General features: G+C 43.2%; 1 protein-coding gene across 1 annotated transcript in view; it reads left to right on the plus strand.

Annotated features, from left to right (window-relative positions):
* The window catches only part of DOCK9 (dedicator of cytokinesis 9), a 176,683-nt gene that overhangs the window by 134,011 nt on the left and 26,330 nt on the right, over positions 1–16,342 (plus strand). The window contains exons 36-43 of the mRNA XM_015557496.1: positions 3,631–3,746; positions 5,723–5,860; positions 5,978–6,160; positions 8,123–8,236; positions 8,356–8,571; positions 9,797–9,854; positions 11,034–11,108; positions 12,631–12,737. Coding sequence (XP_015412982.1) covers positions 3,631–3,746; positions 5,723–5,860; positions 5,978–6,160; positions 8,123–8,236; positions 8,356–8,571; positions 9,797–9,854; positions 11,034–11,108; positions 12,631–12,737 — 1,007 coding nt within the window. The remainder of the gene's footprint in view (positions 1–3,630; positions 3,747–5,722; positions 5,861–5,977; positions 6,161–8,122; positions 8,237–8,355; positions 8,572–9,796; positions 9,855–11,033; positions 11,109–12,630; positions 12,738–16,342) is intronic.

Below are 16,342 nucleotides of genomic sequence, written 5' to 3' on the forward strand. Positions count from 1 at the left end.
ATCACTAAGTCAGCCAAAAACCACAGAGAAGGGAGTAGGTACTATATGTATGCATGTGTATGTGTGTGATCATGTATATGTATATGCACACACATGATTGTTTACATCTATACCTAGACATTTTATGGGAAATTTATAGCCATATATGCCTCTTAAAAAAAATCTTATTTAACAATGAATACAGTACTTTCTGTTGGGCCAATTAATATGAAGTATATATAATATGTGAGATATTTTCTAGGATGCCAGAGTATAAAATGAATTTATTTTAGAGAAGAATTAAAACAGGAAGAGTCCCCTCTACACTTGTATTTATTATTTTCTCTTCTGTCCTGTTAGAAAAGGTTTTGTCAGCCCTCAGCATGACCAGCAGGGAGCAGCAGAGGACTGTAGAAACTTAATCCAATGGGGTCAAGTTATACCTTCCCATCACCCATCACTAGAACATAAGAAAAGACATCATAGGCACTACACATGTCACTCTAGCCGGGACTTAACTTTACTCTCGGATTCTAAGAGAATATAATGAAAATGGAAAACCCCCTCGTGGACAATACTTTTAACTTTTAAAAACATTCAAAGGATAGAGGCTTGTTGTTTGGGTCATTGCCCAGGTACATGAAAGGTAAATGTTTACATCATTAAGACATTGACTGGTTTACTGTAACGTGCACTCACTGTGTGTCAGTAGAAGAGATTTGTGCCAAGTAACAAGTTGAGAGTGATGGCTGTATGTAGAATATTTTATATAAACCAGGTAATGAGGGAGAAACGATGTGAAACATGTTTGCAAATAAGAGATACATTTGCAGAAATAATAGAAATAAACTTTGTATTTATTTTGATGTTCTACAGTATTCGAGGAATATATAAATTAACTTGCATGCTAATTCATATTCCCCACTGGGGTGGGAAAGAGCAGCCAAGCCGTAGAAATGCTTGAAGAAAACCTGTATTTCCTGTAATTCAGCGTAAGAGTTTTAGATCACTGGATTTAGTTGCAGAGTTTAGATTTCAGGTCAACATGGGAAAGCATTTTCTACCTGAAATGCCCATTAGCCAGTGTGGGCAGGTGTGAAAACAGAGACAGGGTGAGCACCCGATCATATGAGAACTCATCTTACCCCCAAATTCTTTGATATTTATGAATTGAGAATAGGAAAATGAATACGTGATCATTAAATTTCTTTTTTACACAGAGTATTAAATTAATATGAAAAATGCAGAGAATGCATATTCTCTGAAGTAAAATTAGTATTTTTCAAAAGTCTAAGCATGGACAATATATATTTAAAAATAGGTGAAATGGGCTGGATACTTTAAATGTCTATACTCGAGATAGCAAATAAAATACTATAAAGTCACATTTCCTGGGTTCTGAGATGTTTCTTTGATTTGGAAATGTAATTTTGCACATTTGCCAGCATTTTCAAAATTAGGTAAATTCTGTGGGGACTCTTCAAGTGTGTAGGCTACCTCATCTATAATCATCACCTGGATACCCTTAGCCAGTGTTATCTGGAAAGAGAAAGGACACCAATAAATTCAATTAAACATTTAAATTTAAAAATGATGACTTTTACAAAAGATTTGTAACTTCCCAATGCATTTTGGAGAATACATCCATTTGGCAAAGTGCCAGTTACCTTTAGCGTGATTGCTACTTATCTGTAGGATTTAATATTATATCTACCTCCAAAAAAAAAAGAAAGAAAGAAAAAAGACAATTCCATGCAGAGAAAGAATGAAAATAATCACCAAAGCAAGTTTCTTGTTATAGATTAACCCAGACTCTAAAACTTAATCTGGGGTAAATGGCAGCCCTCAGTAAAGGGTCCTTCTGGGCTGTGTGATAGTTTTGGTTGGTCTAATAAAAAGTGTAATTTTTTTGCTCCTTCTTGCCCCGGTTTGTGATCATTCTGTTTTCCTCTTTCATTGTCTCTGAATCTTTCCAAACAAACCTCACTGAATGAGGGCAAGCTTTGGCTTACGAAGGCAGTACCATACATATTAGTCCCCAAAATAGCCATCTTCCTTGTCTCTGGGAGATTTCTTACCCAAAATGCAGAAATAAAAAGAACCAGAACTAGCCTGGTGCCAGGTGTGTTACATGGGGTCACTAAGGGCACATGGACTGTGCCGCAGTGTGAAAATAAGGCAGTCCACAAACACAGCACTGCAACCACCTTTTAAAAGCCAAGCAGAATCGGATGAAAGCACACAGTAGTATTCTTATCATCTTTTGAAAAGCTTATTTTCTGTACCTTTTAAAAATTATCCTGTAGCTGACATTTATTAAAGTCAGAATAACATCATGCTAGTTACCTATTTTACCCTCGTAATGTGTAGTATGATACAGTGACCTCCATAAGGAATTTGCAGTGTAGCTTCTGTTTCTCCCCCACTTCTGGCCTCAAGAGAATTCTGTAAGTTTTCTGTACTTCATTTTCCTGATCCATGTACAAAATGTCCTCCTCTCTGGAGTATTAAGAAAATTACCTACAAAGTAAGTGTTGATTTGTTTTTGCTCCTTGGAGAAAGACATTACATGATGTTTTATTATATTGCCATCTTTCCTTGTAATCTAGATCAATACTGTAACATCTTTGCATCTCTGTATTTTCTGCTAATGCATACCATTCATAATTTAATATCTCAAATTGTATGTCAACCTCCATTTTTTATTGGTACTAAATTGATTTTACAGCCACATAAGAAGATATCAGTTTGTACTTAAATTATGATTCTTCAAGTTCTTTCCTTTTCTTAAACATTTCTTTTCAGACACACTGGCTTTTGTGCTTTTTATTAAAGCAAGTAGAATTCTATTAGTAGTACAGTCAACTCTTGATTATTAATCATGGTTCTAGCTGATAACACAGCTCTTTACATTATTGACTTAACGCTTACATAGCATTCACTCTGTGCCCGGCACTGTTTTCAGAGCTTCACAAATATTAACGAATTTAATACTCACCACAGCCTCTGAGATATATACTGTTATTATCCCCATTCTACAGATGAGGATAAAGAGGTCAAATGACTTGCCCAAGGTCACACAGCTAGCAGGTGGCCAAGCTGGACTCAGGGACCAGCAGCCCGGCTCATCTTCTTACCCCCTGTGCTGTGCCCTGCCTCTGTCTGTGTGGGAAGCTTTGGACATCTCCACCTCCCTCACCGCTCTCACCGTCCGTCAGCTCAGCCAAGTGGCTAGATTGATGGAGTCCGGTCCAGGTGCCTTCCTGGCTCCACTGTTTACTAACTGTGTGACTTAAGACAAGTTGTTTAGCCTTTCCGGTCTTCCATTTTCCTTATCTGCAAAGGGGGTTTAATAATGTACCTATTTCACAGGGCTGTAGAAGGATTACATGAAGTAATACATGTAAAGTTCATAGAATTATGGCTGGCATATAGCAAGCACACAGTAGATGCTTGCTGCTATTACTTCCCTTCTGGAGTTGAAAAAGACTTATAATTGAATGCAAACATTATTAACTACCAGCCCCCCCACTACCCCCCCCCAAAAAGTAAGCCTTCTATAAATAATCAAAAGTTGACTGACTGCACCATCCCGCCAGCCGCGCTGCTCTGTGCAGCCCCCGCAGTGACCTTGTGCTGTAATTCACGCAGGCTACTGCCACTCGGACGCAGACGTGCTTCACCAGTCGTTACTTGAAGCCAACATCGCCACGGAGGTGTGCCTCACGACTCTGGACACGCTCTCTCTGTTCACGCTGGCGTTTAAGGTTGGTATTGAACGGCTGCTGGTGGTCAGAACTCCACCTTTTACATTCGTGTGCTGCTTCAGCTGGGCCCGCGAGGCCTTCTGTGTTGTCTTTTTATTCGCTGTTGTTGCCCCTGTAAGGAAACCGTTCATCCTTCAATGCCCTGAATGAAATCGCTCCCCAGTTAATGACGTGAATTCCTCGAACTATAATAAAGCTTGCTTGGTCAGGGCGTGCCACAGGTGTGTGAGCAGTGGAACCAGCGGCGTGTACCTGGGAAACAGGCTTTTGCTGTGCCCTCCAGGGTGATAAACGTGAGCACGTACCAGGCATCTCTGCCTCTCCCCTCCTTAAACAAGTCTCAGTGTGGTAGCGGTTGAAACGAGTTATTTATCCATAAAGAAGCATGAAAGTACAAACGCATTCACCTTCTTAAATTTTTAAAAAAAACCTGTTACTCAATTAAATGGTAGGAGCATTTCAGGGATAGAAAAGGTTGTTTTGGTGTGATGTTTGGGTTTGGGGAAATAATATCCAGGCAGATGAAGAGGGTCTCTTCAGGCATTCATTCTCTTGTTTTTAGGAACGAAATGCTTCCCATTCTTGCTAAATGATTGCTTCCATTTCCAGCACAGAAGGGAGAAACTGCATGAATATTAATATGCTGTGAATCTCGAAACAGTTTATTTGCAAGGGTGTTTGGAAGACAGGACCTAAATCACTCTCTGCTTTGCTTATCTCCACTTCTCATAAAAGCTCGTTTCTTTCTTAGAGTAAAAATATTTGCTTAGCCTTTCCGGTCCTCCATTTCCTTATCTGCAAAGGGGGGTTAATAATGTACATATTTCATAGGGCTGTAGAAGGATTAAATGAAGTAATACATGTAAAGATCCTAACAGAATAAGTGTCTTTTCACAGGGAGCCTCCGTTCCTGCGGGCCTTAGTGAATGTTCCAGACTCTTTATGTTTAGTGTCTATGACTTTCTAATTAATGAGAGAGAGGCAGAAATTGATTAGAAAATTAAGGAAGGCAGCTGCTGGTGGTGGTGGCCGGGGGCGGGGAGGTGAGGGGGGTTCCTAGGATAAAAGGTCCTTTATCCCCTTAAGTGAGGGCTTATTTATATCTTGTGTAAGTGGGCTTTCATTCCACTCTCACAAGCAAGTTTTGAGATCAGAACCTAAGAAGACTAAATCCTGAAAATGGGAAGCAACACCTTGACCAGAGAGAGTGAAGGGAAAATAATTCAACTCTGAAGGGAGGAACTTAGAGCCGGGAACAATTCGGACAACAGGAACGGGGTCTCGGCAATGTTTGTGAACCATTTCCTCTGGACCCCTCAGCGCAAAGAGCTCCGAGAAAATAAAAGCTCGCATCCAAATTCGCCCAGACCTTACTCCACCCATAATTAGGAAGGACTGTGGTTCCTGGGAAAGTGGTGCTCGCAGACAACAAACCATGTAAGCTTCCCCGAACGCTGGAAGCAGCCTTTTTATTTTTGGTTGCTGAACAGTTGCTCATGGTTGAGAATTACATAATATTCAGTTAATTAAAACACGCTTCCTGCTCATTAGATTGCTTCTTCTTCTCGTGATGGAATTCAATACTGTGCCTTGGTGTTGCATAAAATAAAGATCATTGTGATTTCCAGGTGTCCTACCAGCTGTGAATGCATCTGTGAATCACTAAAAAAACAAAAAAACAAAACAAACATCCCTTAAATTTTTTCCAACAATAAGATGTGGTAACAGTTTGCTGGGAAGTTTTATAATTCCTCTTTTTATAGAAAAAAATAAACTCTCCGAAACATAAATTTAGTAACAGGCTTATTTATAATAACACAGGATTCTGTGCTTTCTTAGAGGATTCATGGCAGAGTTAACGTTGTAAGTTATCTTACTTGGTACCTGGAAAATTGAACCTTGGAGCCTCAAAACGGTGTGAGACCTCCTGGGTGCCTGCTGCGCCTCCCTAATGCAGCCGTCCTTGTGTGTTTTAGAACCAGCTCCTGGCTGACCATGGACACAATCCTCTCATGAAAAAAGTTTTTGATGTCTACCTGTGCTTTCTTCAAAAACATCAGTCTGAGACGGCTTTGAAAAACGTCTTCACTGCCTTGAGGTCGTTAATTTATAAGGTAAGCTGTTTCACCGGGGAGGTCATCGTCGATTGTCCTGTGTTTTTTCTCTTGCACCCGGAGGGGCGAGGCACACTGACCGTGACTTGGCTGCTTGCTTTCTCGTGCCCCGCCTAGTTTCCCTCGACGTTCTACGAAGGGAGAGCTGACATGTGTGCCGCCCTGTGCTACGAGATCCTGAAGTTCTGCAACTCCAAGCTGAGCTCCATCAGAACCGAGGCCTCCCAGCTGCTCTACTTCCTGATGAGGAACAACTTTGACTACACTGGGAAGAAGTCCTTTGTCCGGACGCATTTGCAGGTGAGTGTAGTTTAGCTTTCCCATACAAGCGTACTCTGAAGTTCTGTTCCGGCAGGGAAACTGTGTCACGTGTGCTGAATTACCTCTGCGTAAGTACTATGAGGTCAGCCTGGAGGTGGTATATTCGAAGTCACATTGACAGGTTTGCTTTATTTCATCCTGCACATTGTAAGATGTAACCTTGTAAGATTTAGGCCCAGGATGTGTTTCTATTGGTGAATTAATATTTACATGTTGAATCAACATGAGACTGACCGAAATTCCATTGAATGGAGTTTATTAGAATCCCTGTGAGGATGCCTCATGGTAACCATCTTAGGTAAGACATAAAACGCCCAAAGTTGTTCCTGTCTGTCTTCCAGCTACTAATATACACCTGTCTCTCAAGTATTAAAATGTCTCAAGTTCTCTGCTCTGGGAACCATGCCAGATACTGAAAAGTCATGCGTATTTTTGTTAGGGACTCTTTTTCTGCAAACATATAGAGGAATGCCCTCTTCATCCCTGTATTTATTCTTTTATTTAAACAAGTATGTATTGTTTGCAAACTACACACAAGGATCCATGGACAAAACAGAACCCCCTCTTGTCCCCCACGGAGTATACGTCCCGCTGGATCCCCAACACCCTCCGAGTGCAGTGTGCCCTGGGCTATAATAGAGGAATGTTAGTGCCCCAAGGAGAGGCATCTGGCTGGAGACCTGGGGGAAGGAGGGGAAGAAGCTCCCACAGAGTGTGAAGGATGAGCGCTGCTTAGCAACCCAGGGGAAAGGACCCAACCAGGGAACTGGAGAAAATCCTTAGTGAAGTTGAGAATGTGGGTGAGAACAAGTTGAGGAGGCATCATTGCCTATTTGGAGGGATTGCCTGGACCCCAGTGCTGAGAGTGGATTGGGGGAGTCAAGACCTTATCTAGGGAGACCGTGGGGAAACCACAGTCCGATATAGGCCAGAGAGGCTGGTGTTCTGGACCAGTCGTGGTGAGGTTAGAAGGAAGAGGAGGTAGAGGTGACAGCACTTTGTGATTGGCTGCGGTGACGGAAAAGGAGGGATTAAGGATGGCATCGATGCGTTTTAGCTTGAGTAACTGGGTAAAGCCAGTGCTATTCATTGACCCCCAAAAAAGAAAGATTTCCCTATTGCATAGTTAATATGTATACCTTTTAACAAAAAACGCAAAGGACAGTCTACTTATTAAAAGTTCATACCAAAAACCAAGGAATAGTATTTAAGGTCTCTCTTTTTATTAGAGAAAGTGATAGGTAATTGTCCAAATGGTATGGGCTTATCTGATTCTCTCCTTTTTTAAAAACTTACCTTTATTTTTTTAAAGTATTACAGATGTCCCCCTTTTTATTTTCCCCATTGACTCCCTCCACCACACATCCACCATCCCCAGACCTTCACCACACTATTGTCTGTATCCATGGGGTAGGCATATATGCATATAAATTCCCCAGTTAATCTCTCCAAACCACTCCCCTGCCCCTGCCCTCTCATTCCTCTACACCAGTGGTTCTCAACCTTCTGGCCCTTTAAATACAGTTCCTCATGTTGCGACCCAACCATAAAATTATTTTCGTTGCTACTTCATAACTGTAATATTGCTACTGTTATGAATCGTAATATAAATATCTGATCTGCAGGATGGTCTTAGACGACCCCTGTGAAAGGGTCGTTCGACCGCCAAAGGGGTCGCGACCCACAGGTTGAGAGCCGCTGCTCTCCACTCTCTTATTACCATTTTCCTGTGCAAACAAAATACTTAATGATAGCATAATCCCCTTCTGGAATACTTCTTGAAAAATCACTCAGTCATCATTTCCTACACTGGAGTGATCCCCGCTCAGAGCTACCCCTTTGCCCTGACTTCATGCACAACCTACCTGAAGGCAGGAGCTGAGCCCAGGTGAGGAGTCATTTGAAGGTGAATTGATTTGCTCACATTTGTGTGTCCCTAAGGTCATTATTTCCGTCAGCCAGCTGATAGCAGATGTTGTGGGGATCGGGGGAACCAGATTCCAGCAGTCCTTGTCTATCATCAACAACTGTGCCAACAGCGACAGGCTCATCAAGGTGGGTGGCCTGGTCCCTTTGTATTTCTTACCCCCAAGACTCTGCCTCCTCTCTACCATGCACGTGGACAGGCCGAACACGGCTGAAAACCACGTGTCCTTCTCCCACTCCTGTTTCAGCACACCACCTTCTCTTCGGACGTGAAGGACTTGACCAAAAGGATACGCACGGTCCTGATGGCCACGGCCCAGATGAAGGAGCACGAGAACGACCCTGAGATGCTGGTGGACCTCCAGTACAGTCTGGCCAAGTCCTACGCCAGCACCCCGGAGCTCCGGAAGACGTGGCTGGACAGCATGGCCAGGATCCACGTCAAAAACGGGGATCTCTCTGAGGTAGCCCTGCCAGCCTTCCCACTGGCTTTTTTTGAGAAAACTGTGCCCCATTCACTAAAAGAAGCCAATTTTGAGAAAAATTTCCCAGTAATTAAAAGAAGCCAATTAGCCCTAGCCAGTGTGTTCAGTGATTAGAGCATTGGCCCGCACACCTAAGGGTTTCAGGTTTGATTTCCGATCAAGGGCAACCCCGTTGTTCAATCTCCTTCCAGGTTAGGGTGCCTGGGGGAGGCAACCGATCAATGTGTCTCTCTCACATCGATGTTTCTCTCTTACTCCTCCCACCTTCCCTTCCACTCTCTCTAAAAAACAGTGGAAAGAATATCCACGGGTGAGGATTAACAAAAATAAAATAAAAAAGAAGCCAATTAAAAATATGGGATACTTTAAACAGTGTTAGGCTCAGGGTTACTTCATAGTCATGTAAGCATGTTAATAATTTACCAAATTGTAAGGGGATATGTATGTCACAAAAGGGCACTGTTTGAAAGCTCTTAGAAAACATCCATGTTCATGCAGATGCCTACTATTTCAAGGTCACTCAGTGTCTGCATCCAACATCCCCTCTAGTTCTAAAATTCCTCTATTTATGAGAAAATTAAATTTTCCTATTATTAAAGTATTGACAGGGCATAGGTTTTACCCCTTTTGAGGTTGTTCATTGCCATCTGTGGCCTTGGTAGATGTTAGAGCGCCCCCTCGTGTCCAGAGCTTCCATGTCTCAGTAAGCATATAGTGTGGGGAGCAGTTGGGTGTGTGCTCCGGGAAAGTGCCAAATCCCAGATCCAACATTTACTGACTGTGACACTGAGCCAGTTTTTAGCCCCTGAGTGTCGATAACATCTGTAAAACGGAATCAGGAAAACAGTAGGCTATACGGCATGTTCTTATTCCCATGAAAACTCTGTTTAGGGTTGTGCTAAGGCATGTAGGCGTGATCAATGGGATTAACAAAGAAGCATGCTTTTATTTGTAAACTTCTGTAGTTGCTTAAATTAGTAAAATTACGTTCCATATCTGAAAAAAAGTTTGTAACTTTTTTATGGAGTCCATTCTGTTTGACAGTTGTTCCACTTCTTTCCAAAGGTAAATTTGTCAACTATTAGGAACATGAGTCGGTGCCTTGGGATCTAACATAAGTACACACAGTCATTAGATTTCTGTCTACGAGCATTTTGACATGCTGTATAAATGGTGATTCTGAGGCATGTGTCTCTTGTTGCAGGCGGCCATGTGCTATGTCCATGTCACAGCCCTGGTGGCAGAATATCTCACACGGAAAGGTGAGGAGTTTCCTGTGTTTTGTGAAATGAACATAAAACTGTACAAACCAGCGAAGATAAGCAGGAGCTGTTGAGAAAGATCTGGAGGCGGGGGATTGTGTGGTGTGTGTGTGTGTGTGTGTACGTGTGTGTGTACGTGTGTGTACGTACGTGTGTGTATACGTACGTGTGTACGTGTGTGTACGCGTGTGTACATGTGCGTGTGCACGTGTGTACGTGTGTGCGTGTGTGTACGTGTGTGTGCGTGTGTGTACGTGTGTGTACGTGTGTACGTGTGTGTACGTATGTACATGTGTGTATGTACATGTGTGTACGTGTGTGTGTGTACATACGTGTGTGTGTGTGTGTGTGTGTGTGTGTACGTGTGTACGTGTGTACGCTATTCATTGTTTTGTTTGTGGGGGGTGACATTTGCCTGACTTGGTAGCACAGCAGAAATGCTAACATCCAAAAGAAAAGTGGGTGACATATCGTATCATCTCTTGCTAATGGCTCCGTCACCCAAAGACTAGTTAATGAGCTTTGCAATGAAGTGAGGCCAATCCTGAGCTGAAAAGATTTTATTTTCCCCCTTAAGATAGTTCCCACTGGAATTATTTATCTATCAAAAGACAGTTGTAACGGGAGCTCATCGGACAGCGTTTTCTGGACCAGGGCCCAGTTGGCTTTATTGTGTGAGGAGGCAGCTTGCTGGCTGGAAACCTTGCCTCCCTGTGGAAGGAAGGGCAATGAGTGAATGGTGCCCGTTTGTGCATTTCATGTCCGTTCCCAGATTAGCAGGCCATGAATCCTCTCGTGTGTTCCTTTTGGTTGAACACCAGTTGCTCATTTCCATTGCAAAATCAGTGCAGCCTCCAATGGCGGCGTTTATTTTTGGAGCACGAGGATCTTAGAAAATCTGGCCGTGTGTGCACGTGACAAGCACAGCAGTTCCAGGTCTGGCTAATGAGGAGGGTGTTTACAGAGTGAGAAATGATAGGAAGTCACAGATGCCCGGCCAGCGAATGTCTATATTTCTGGTGCAGCTGGCTATTTGGAATGAAATTTAAGTGAGTCTTAGGCTTGCCTACATCAGAGCCTGAGAGAGAGAGAAATTCAAGAAGAGCTCCATATTCTCTTACTACCAGCACGCTTTCCTTTTGAGACCTATTGTCAGGTAATACATTTCCTCATGTTTAGAAGCAGACATAGTCCGACGGGAGCCAACCCTCTCCCCCCACAGCTACAGCACCTGCCAGAGGAGGCGCCAGGGAGGTGAGCCCGGGGTCGGCTGGTCCATGGGGCCCCAGCCGTCCCATCCACATGACACTCAGAGGTGTGGGGACTTTCTTTTTCAACTCTGCCTGGACGGCCTTGGCCTCGGCTCTCCTTTCTCCTTCTGTCCCTGTCTCTCCGCTCAGTGGGCAAGGAGAGGAAAGCCCGCTGGCCACAACTGTAGTTGTCCCTCTGGAGTTAAATTGTACCTTCCAGTGTCCTCTGTCACCTAAAAGTGGGTGGTTGGCTTTTGCAGTTTTGCTTTTTGTACGTTAATGTATCTGAAGCTCCTGGATTAGGGCTTTCATTTGTCTCCATTAAACAAAAGCAGGTCTAGACTAGGATAGGGGCAGAGTCTCATGTGGAAACCTTGACCAGTAGGAAAATCTCTGGCGTTAGGTCCTACTCCTTTAAGACTTGATTTCAAAATTCTGTGTTCCTCCTGTTCCCAAAATATGGGAGGTCTGAGTTCAAGTTTTTTTTTTTTTTTTTAAATATATTTTATTGATTTTTTACAGAGAGGAAGAGAGAGAGATAGAGAGTTAGAAACATCGATGAGAGAGAAACATCGATCAGCTGCCTCCTGCACATCCCCCACTGGGGAAGTGCCAGCAACCCAGGTACATGCCCTTGGCCGGGATCGAACCTGGGACCTTTCAGTCCGCAGGCCGACGCTCTATCCACTGAGCCAAACCGGCTTTGGCCTGAGTTCAAGTTTTGACTTCTGTTTTGGTTTATTGAAAACAATGATCACAAAATAGAGTAAACGACGTTTCAAGTCCTTCATTTGATTATGTTTGCAGAGACCCCAAATGGGTCATTTTTGCTATAACCTTATCCCAGCTGCAACCTTATTCCATCCCCGCTTAGAGAGCTGAGTGCCTAGGCCTCTGAAGCACTCATGCTTTCTGTGCTCTTGCTCTCCAGCTGTGGGGGAAAGAGGCCTCTCCTTACCCTAGGCTGCCCATGTGGAACCAGCTAAGACAGCCTCTCGGCTCATCACTGTGGCTGCTGAGTTACATCTTAGTTTTATACACTGCTTCATGCAGGAAGGGCAGGTTCTGGGTTACCACCAGCCAGAGTGGGTGAGATGACAGCTTGACGGAAATACAGTTATCTTTGAATCCAATATTTTTCCTTGATTGGCTTTGGCTTCTTTATTTTTCTTGGTATCTGAGCATATATCATCTTACCAAATCAAATTTATTGTTTATTGGTCATCATTTTATAATTAATTCGATTCAATACCTAGTTCAGTTCATTTACAGTTCAAAGATTGCACACATTTTAGTAAAGGTGGGTGAAAAATAAAACAGGGCGAGAAAAAGAAACATCGAGGAAGCGAGTGAAGAAAAGCACACAGTGTTCCCCAGGCTCCCACGGGAGTGCTGGCCCGAGACCCAGGGGATTTTAAAGTCGGTTCTTCCATTCAATACAGAAACATTCAGGGCAGGAGGAACCCTCACGGTTCATCCACTTACGGGTTAACAACTCACTCTCTCCCCTGCTGTCTCGATTCTAGGCATGTTTAGACAGGGATGCACAGCCTTCAGGGTGATCACCCCAAACATAGAGGAGGAGGCCTCCATGATGGAAGACGTTGGCATGCAGGATGTCCACTTCAACGAGGTGAGTTCCCCGGCCCGTGCGGTTTGCAATGACGAGAACCTCCGCCCCTGTGGGTTATCCTGCCAGTGCGTGGGACAAAGGCCCTTCTTCTCTCGGTAGCTGCTGTTGACACACTTTGTCTAACTCACGTAATGCTCCAGACACCGGGAACAGAGCAGCGGACAGCTCTACCATTCCATCTCCCTTCCTAGGAATCCATCCTGGACTCCCGAAGGAGAGTTTGGGGAGCTGGTTAGTAGTGAAGTGAGGCTGAGAGGTCAAACTGTGAAGAAAGTTTAAAAATCACTATCCTAAAATGTCTAGTTTCAATGCTCTAACTTAAAACATGAGGAAGGAGGATAATATATTGAGTGTTTTTCATATTTAAATATTAAAATAATTTTAACCAAAATAGATAAAGTTTTATTAGCATCCTGAAATAAAAAAGCAAGCTGGTTATTACATGGCATTAACTGTTCAGCAGTCTCCACACCTTGAAATGCCTGGATAGATGTTAATTTTTTACTTTGAAATCACTGTGGTAACAGGGCCCATGTGTTCTTGGCCTTGAACTCACTTCAAGGCAAGTTTTAACTGGGTTTTTCCCAGAGAAGAAGCTTGAATGGATTTTCCCCTTGTAGAAATCACCCTTGTCCCCCATGCCAAGTCAGACCTTTGGGGTGCAGCCTTTCGTTTAGAATTCAGTAAGGAAAACAATGATGTCAACAACTATGAAAGATTTGAAAGAAAACAACTCTCAGGAACCTGTCCCACAGGGATGATACAATAAAGCTCAAGTTTGCTCATCTGATTAAATATGAGGCTGGAGTAATCACTACTGCCTAGAGAATTACCCAGTGAAATAAAGTACAGGTTTTATTGGGGAAATCTGTGAATGGCACTTACTCTGCACAAGAGCCAAACACGTGATAGGGATAGCTTTATCAGTCGTTTTCAGAATATGGATTGCGCACCCTGTCCTTGAAGCATGCAGTTGGTAAATGTTTAACAAGGTCCATAGGGCATGATCTGCGATGATTAGGATGTGACACATCAGGATCATAAAGTCCTACGCAAGCCGGGCACATCTAGATTGAAGCTAGTCAGGAACGGAAAGGATAATGTGTTCGAAAAGCCAGGAAAACAGACATTGCCACTTACCTTTCTCCTTTAGCTATCAGGATGTTTTAGGAAAAAGAGAAAGTTGAAAATCTCTACCGGAGAAGGGAATAGGTGTATAACACATAGTTTAAAAATCATTGTCCTTTTAAGCTGCATTGTTAGATATATTTGAACGCCTTTAATGATCTCCTAAATGATTTTAGAGAAGTTACCTAAAAATACATAATGCTCCTCCCAGCAGGCCTCCGATGAGTTTTTGTTGGTCGCAGTTCATGTTTCCTGACTTTGATCGCTAGGGCACCCCCCGCCCCGGCTACTTTTGATTAGATAAAAAGGAAGGAACATCCCATTTCTGTTTGTAATTTTGTTTCACAAGTTGGATTCTGTGCAGACTACAGAATTCTGAATCCTCTATGGTGTCAAAATTCCTCACAGCCCATGTGGTTTTGCAATCCCTCCGTCATTATGCCAGACAGGCAGGGTTCTGGAAGGAAATACTAGTAGGTGGCATGCTAGTAGGAAATTGTGAAAAGTCTAATAAAGGGACTTATTTTGAAAGTTTGGACAGGATTTAGGGAGACCAACAAGGAATATTGCAATTCCCTGAGATTAGCAGCAGCTAGGTTACTGTCTCTCAACCTATGGACTAAGGTTGGAGAGAAAGAGAAACTACACCAAGGGACTGCCTGATAGAACTGTGGGCTTTATTTAGGGGCGGGCACAATCCGGGCACCCTTGCAGGGAGGGAGCCATCGAGTAGCCACCCCACCCTCACTCTTCTCCTGACCTCCAGTTTGCACCTGAGCCTTCCATTGGCCGAGTCAGCCAGGAGCTAGAAAACAGGGAGCAAGCCAGATGTTCTAGTGCATCCACCTCCCAGAACACAGAGCGAGGGAGGGCAGGGCTGACCGGGACTCTAGAGGGGAGAGTGGAAATTGCAGTCCAGTTGCTAAAATTTCTTTGTAACCCTCAAAATCAGTATTCATCGAGGTGCTTGTGTGGTCATTGGGGACATGCATAGAGCAGCAAAAAATCTGAGCTTGCCTGTTCCTAGCTGAGGAGGCACAGGGTAACCTTCTGCCTTCTTGGTCTGGCTCTCGTGCTTTAAACAGCTGTCCTTTTCTACTCAGTGCCATGTTTTGCACATCTTTGTTCTTTTAGTTTGTGATTTTGCTGTTTCAAATGGCCCCCAAGTGTAGTGCTGTCTCGTGTTTCTGGGCACAGGACATCTGTGATGTACCTTACAGAGAAAATACTTGTGGACAATGAGCTTTTTTCAGGCGTGAGTACTTTGGCTCATGAGCCCAATGTTAATGAATCAACAATATATACTACAGTAGGTGTCTTGACACAGAAACACATGTAAAACAAGGTTACGTACTGATTGGTTCTCAAAAATTTTGTAGCCAGAGGCTCTTGGGAACCTAACCCTGTATTTCCCCAAGGAGGGGTGGTTCTGTCTTCACTAATTCATTGATCATGGTGACTTTATTCAGTGTCATTACCATGAATCATGAGAATAAGAATCAACTGTATCTAGCACACTCAACTGTTGTTTCACAGAGTAGCAACTATCACCACTGGGTGTAGCAAACATATGAAGTTAACCAGACAAGTCTCTGGCTTATATCAACCAAACTGTTTCTATTCAGAAATAGCTGCCAGTAACCAACATAAAATGTTTACATCTGTAGAGCATCTCAAGAGATAAATACATTAACAACATATTGGATGATTCCTCTATTTACACCTCATCCAAGCTTGCTGATTGTCTGTAACCAATAAAGTTGTCTTACCATCCACTTTTCCTTGACCCAGAGTGCTCTTAGAACCATAAAAGTTATAATGATTCCGCAAAAACAATAGCAGTAGGAGTAGAGTGTTGACCCGTGGGGCTTGTCTAATGCTCTACCCTTGGCTCATATCTGGAGATATGTCCCTGCTTCATTGTACAAATACTTGCTGAGCTTCCTCGGTACTGAGCTAGGTGCTGGAGATAAGGGGTGAGCAAGATGTTGTCCCTGTCCCAGCAGCTCTACTGCTTTTGATGCTTTCTTCCCATTGACGAGAAACACCTAAGCCACAGTCCCTTAGAATATGAATTGCAAGGTGTCTGAGTTCTTAGTGACCTGGAAATTTCTGTATTCATTCCATAAACCAGCTGTGTGCCATGTGCTAACTTTGGGATATATAAGTGAAGTGCCTGCCTCAGAAAGTTTCACTCAGTGCAGTAGTCCTCAAACATTAGTGTGCTTAGAAATTACTTGTATTCTTGTTACAAGTGTACTAGTAGATTCCCATTCTACACACACACACACACACACACACACACACACACACACACACACACACACATTCAGCTGGGTAGGTGTGGCACCTGGGAATCGTGTACTTAACAAGCATCCCAGGTGATTTTTCTAATGCAAGGAGTTTTCAACTGTATCTTGAGAAATAATAACATAGTTGGTAATAGGGATTATGTCATAAAGTACAGCATTGTCCAA

This window comes from Myotis davidii, unplaced genomic scaffold, assembly GCF_000327345.1.
Source record: "Myotis davidii unplaced genomic scaffold, ASM32734v1 scaffold133, whole genome shotgun sequence".
NCBI lineage: Eukaryota > Metazoa > Chordata > Mammalia > Chiroptera > Vespertilionidae > Myotis > Myotis davidii.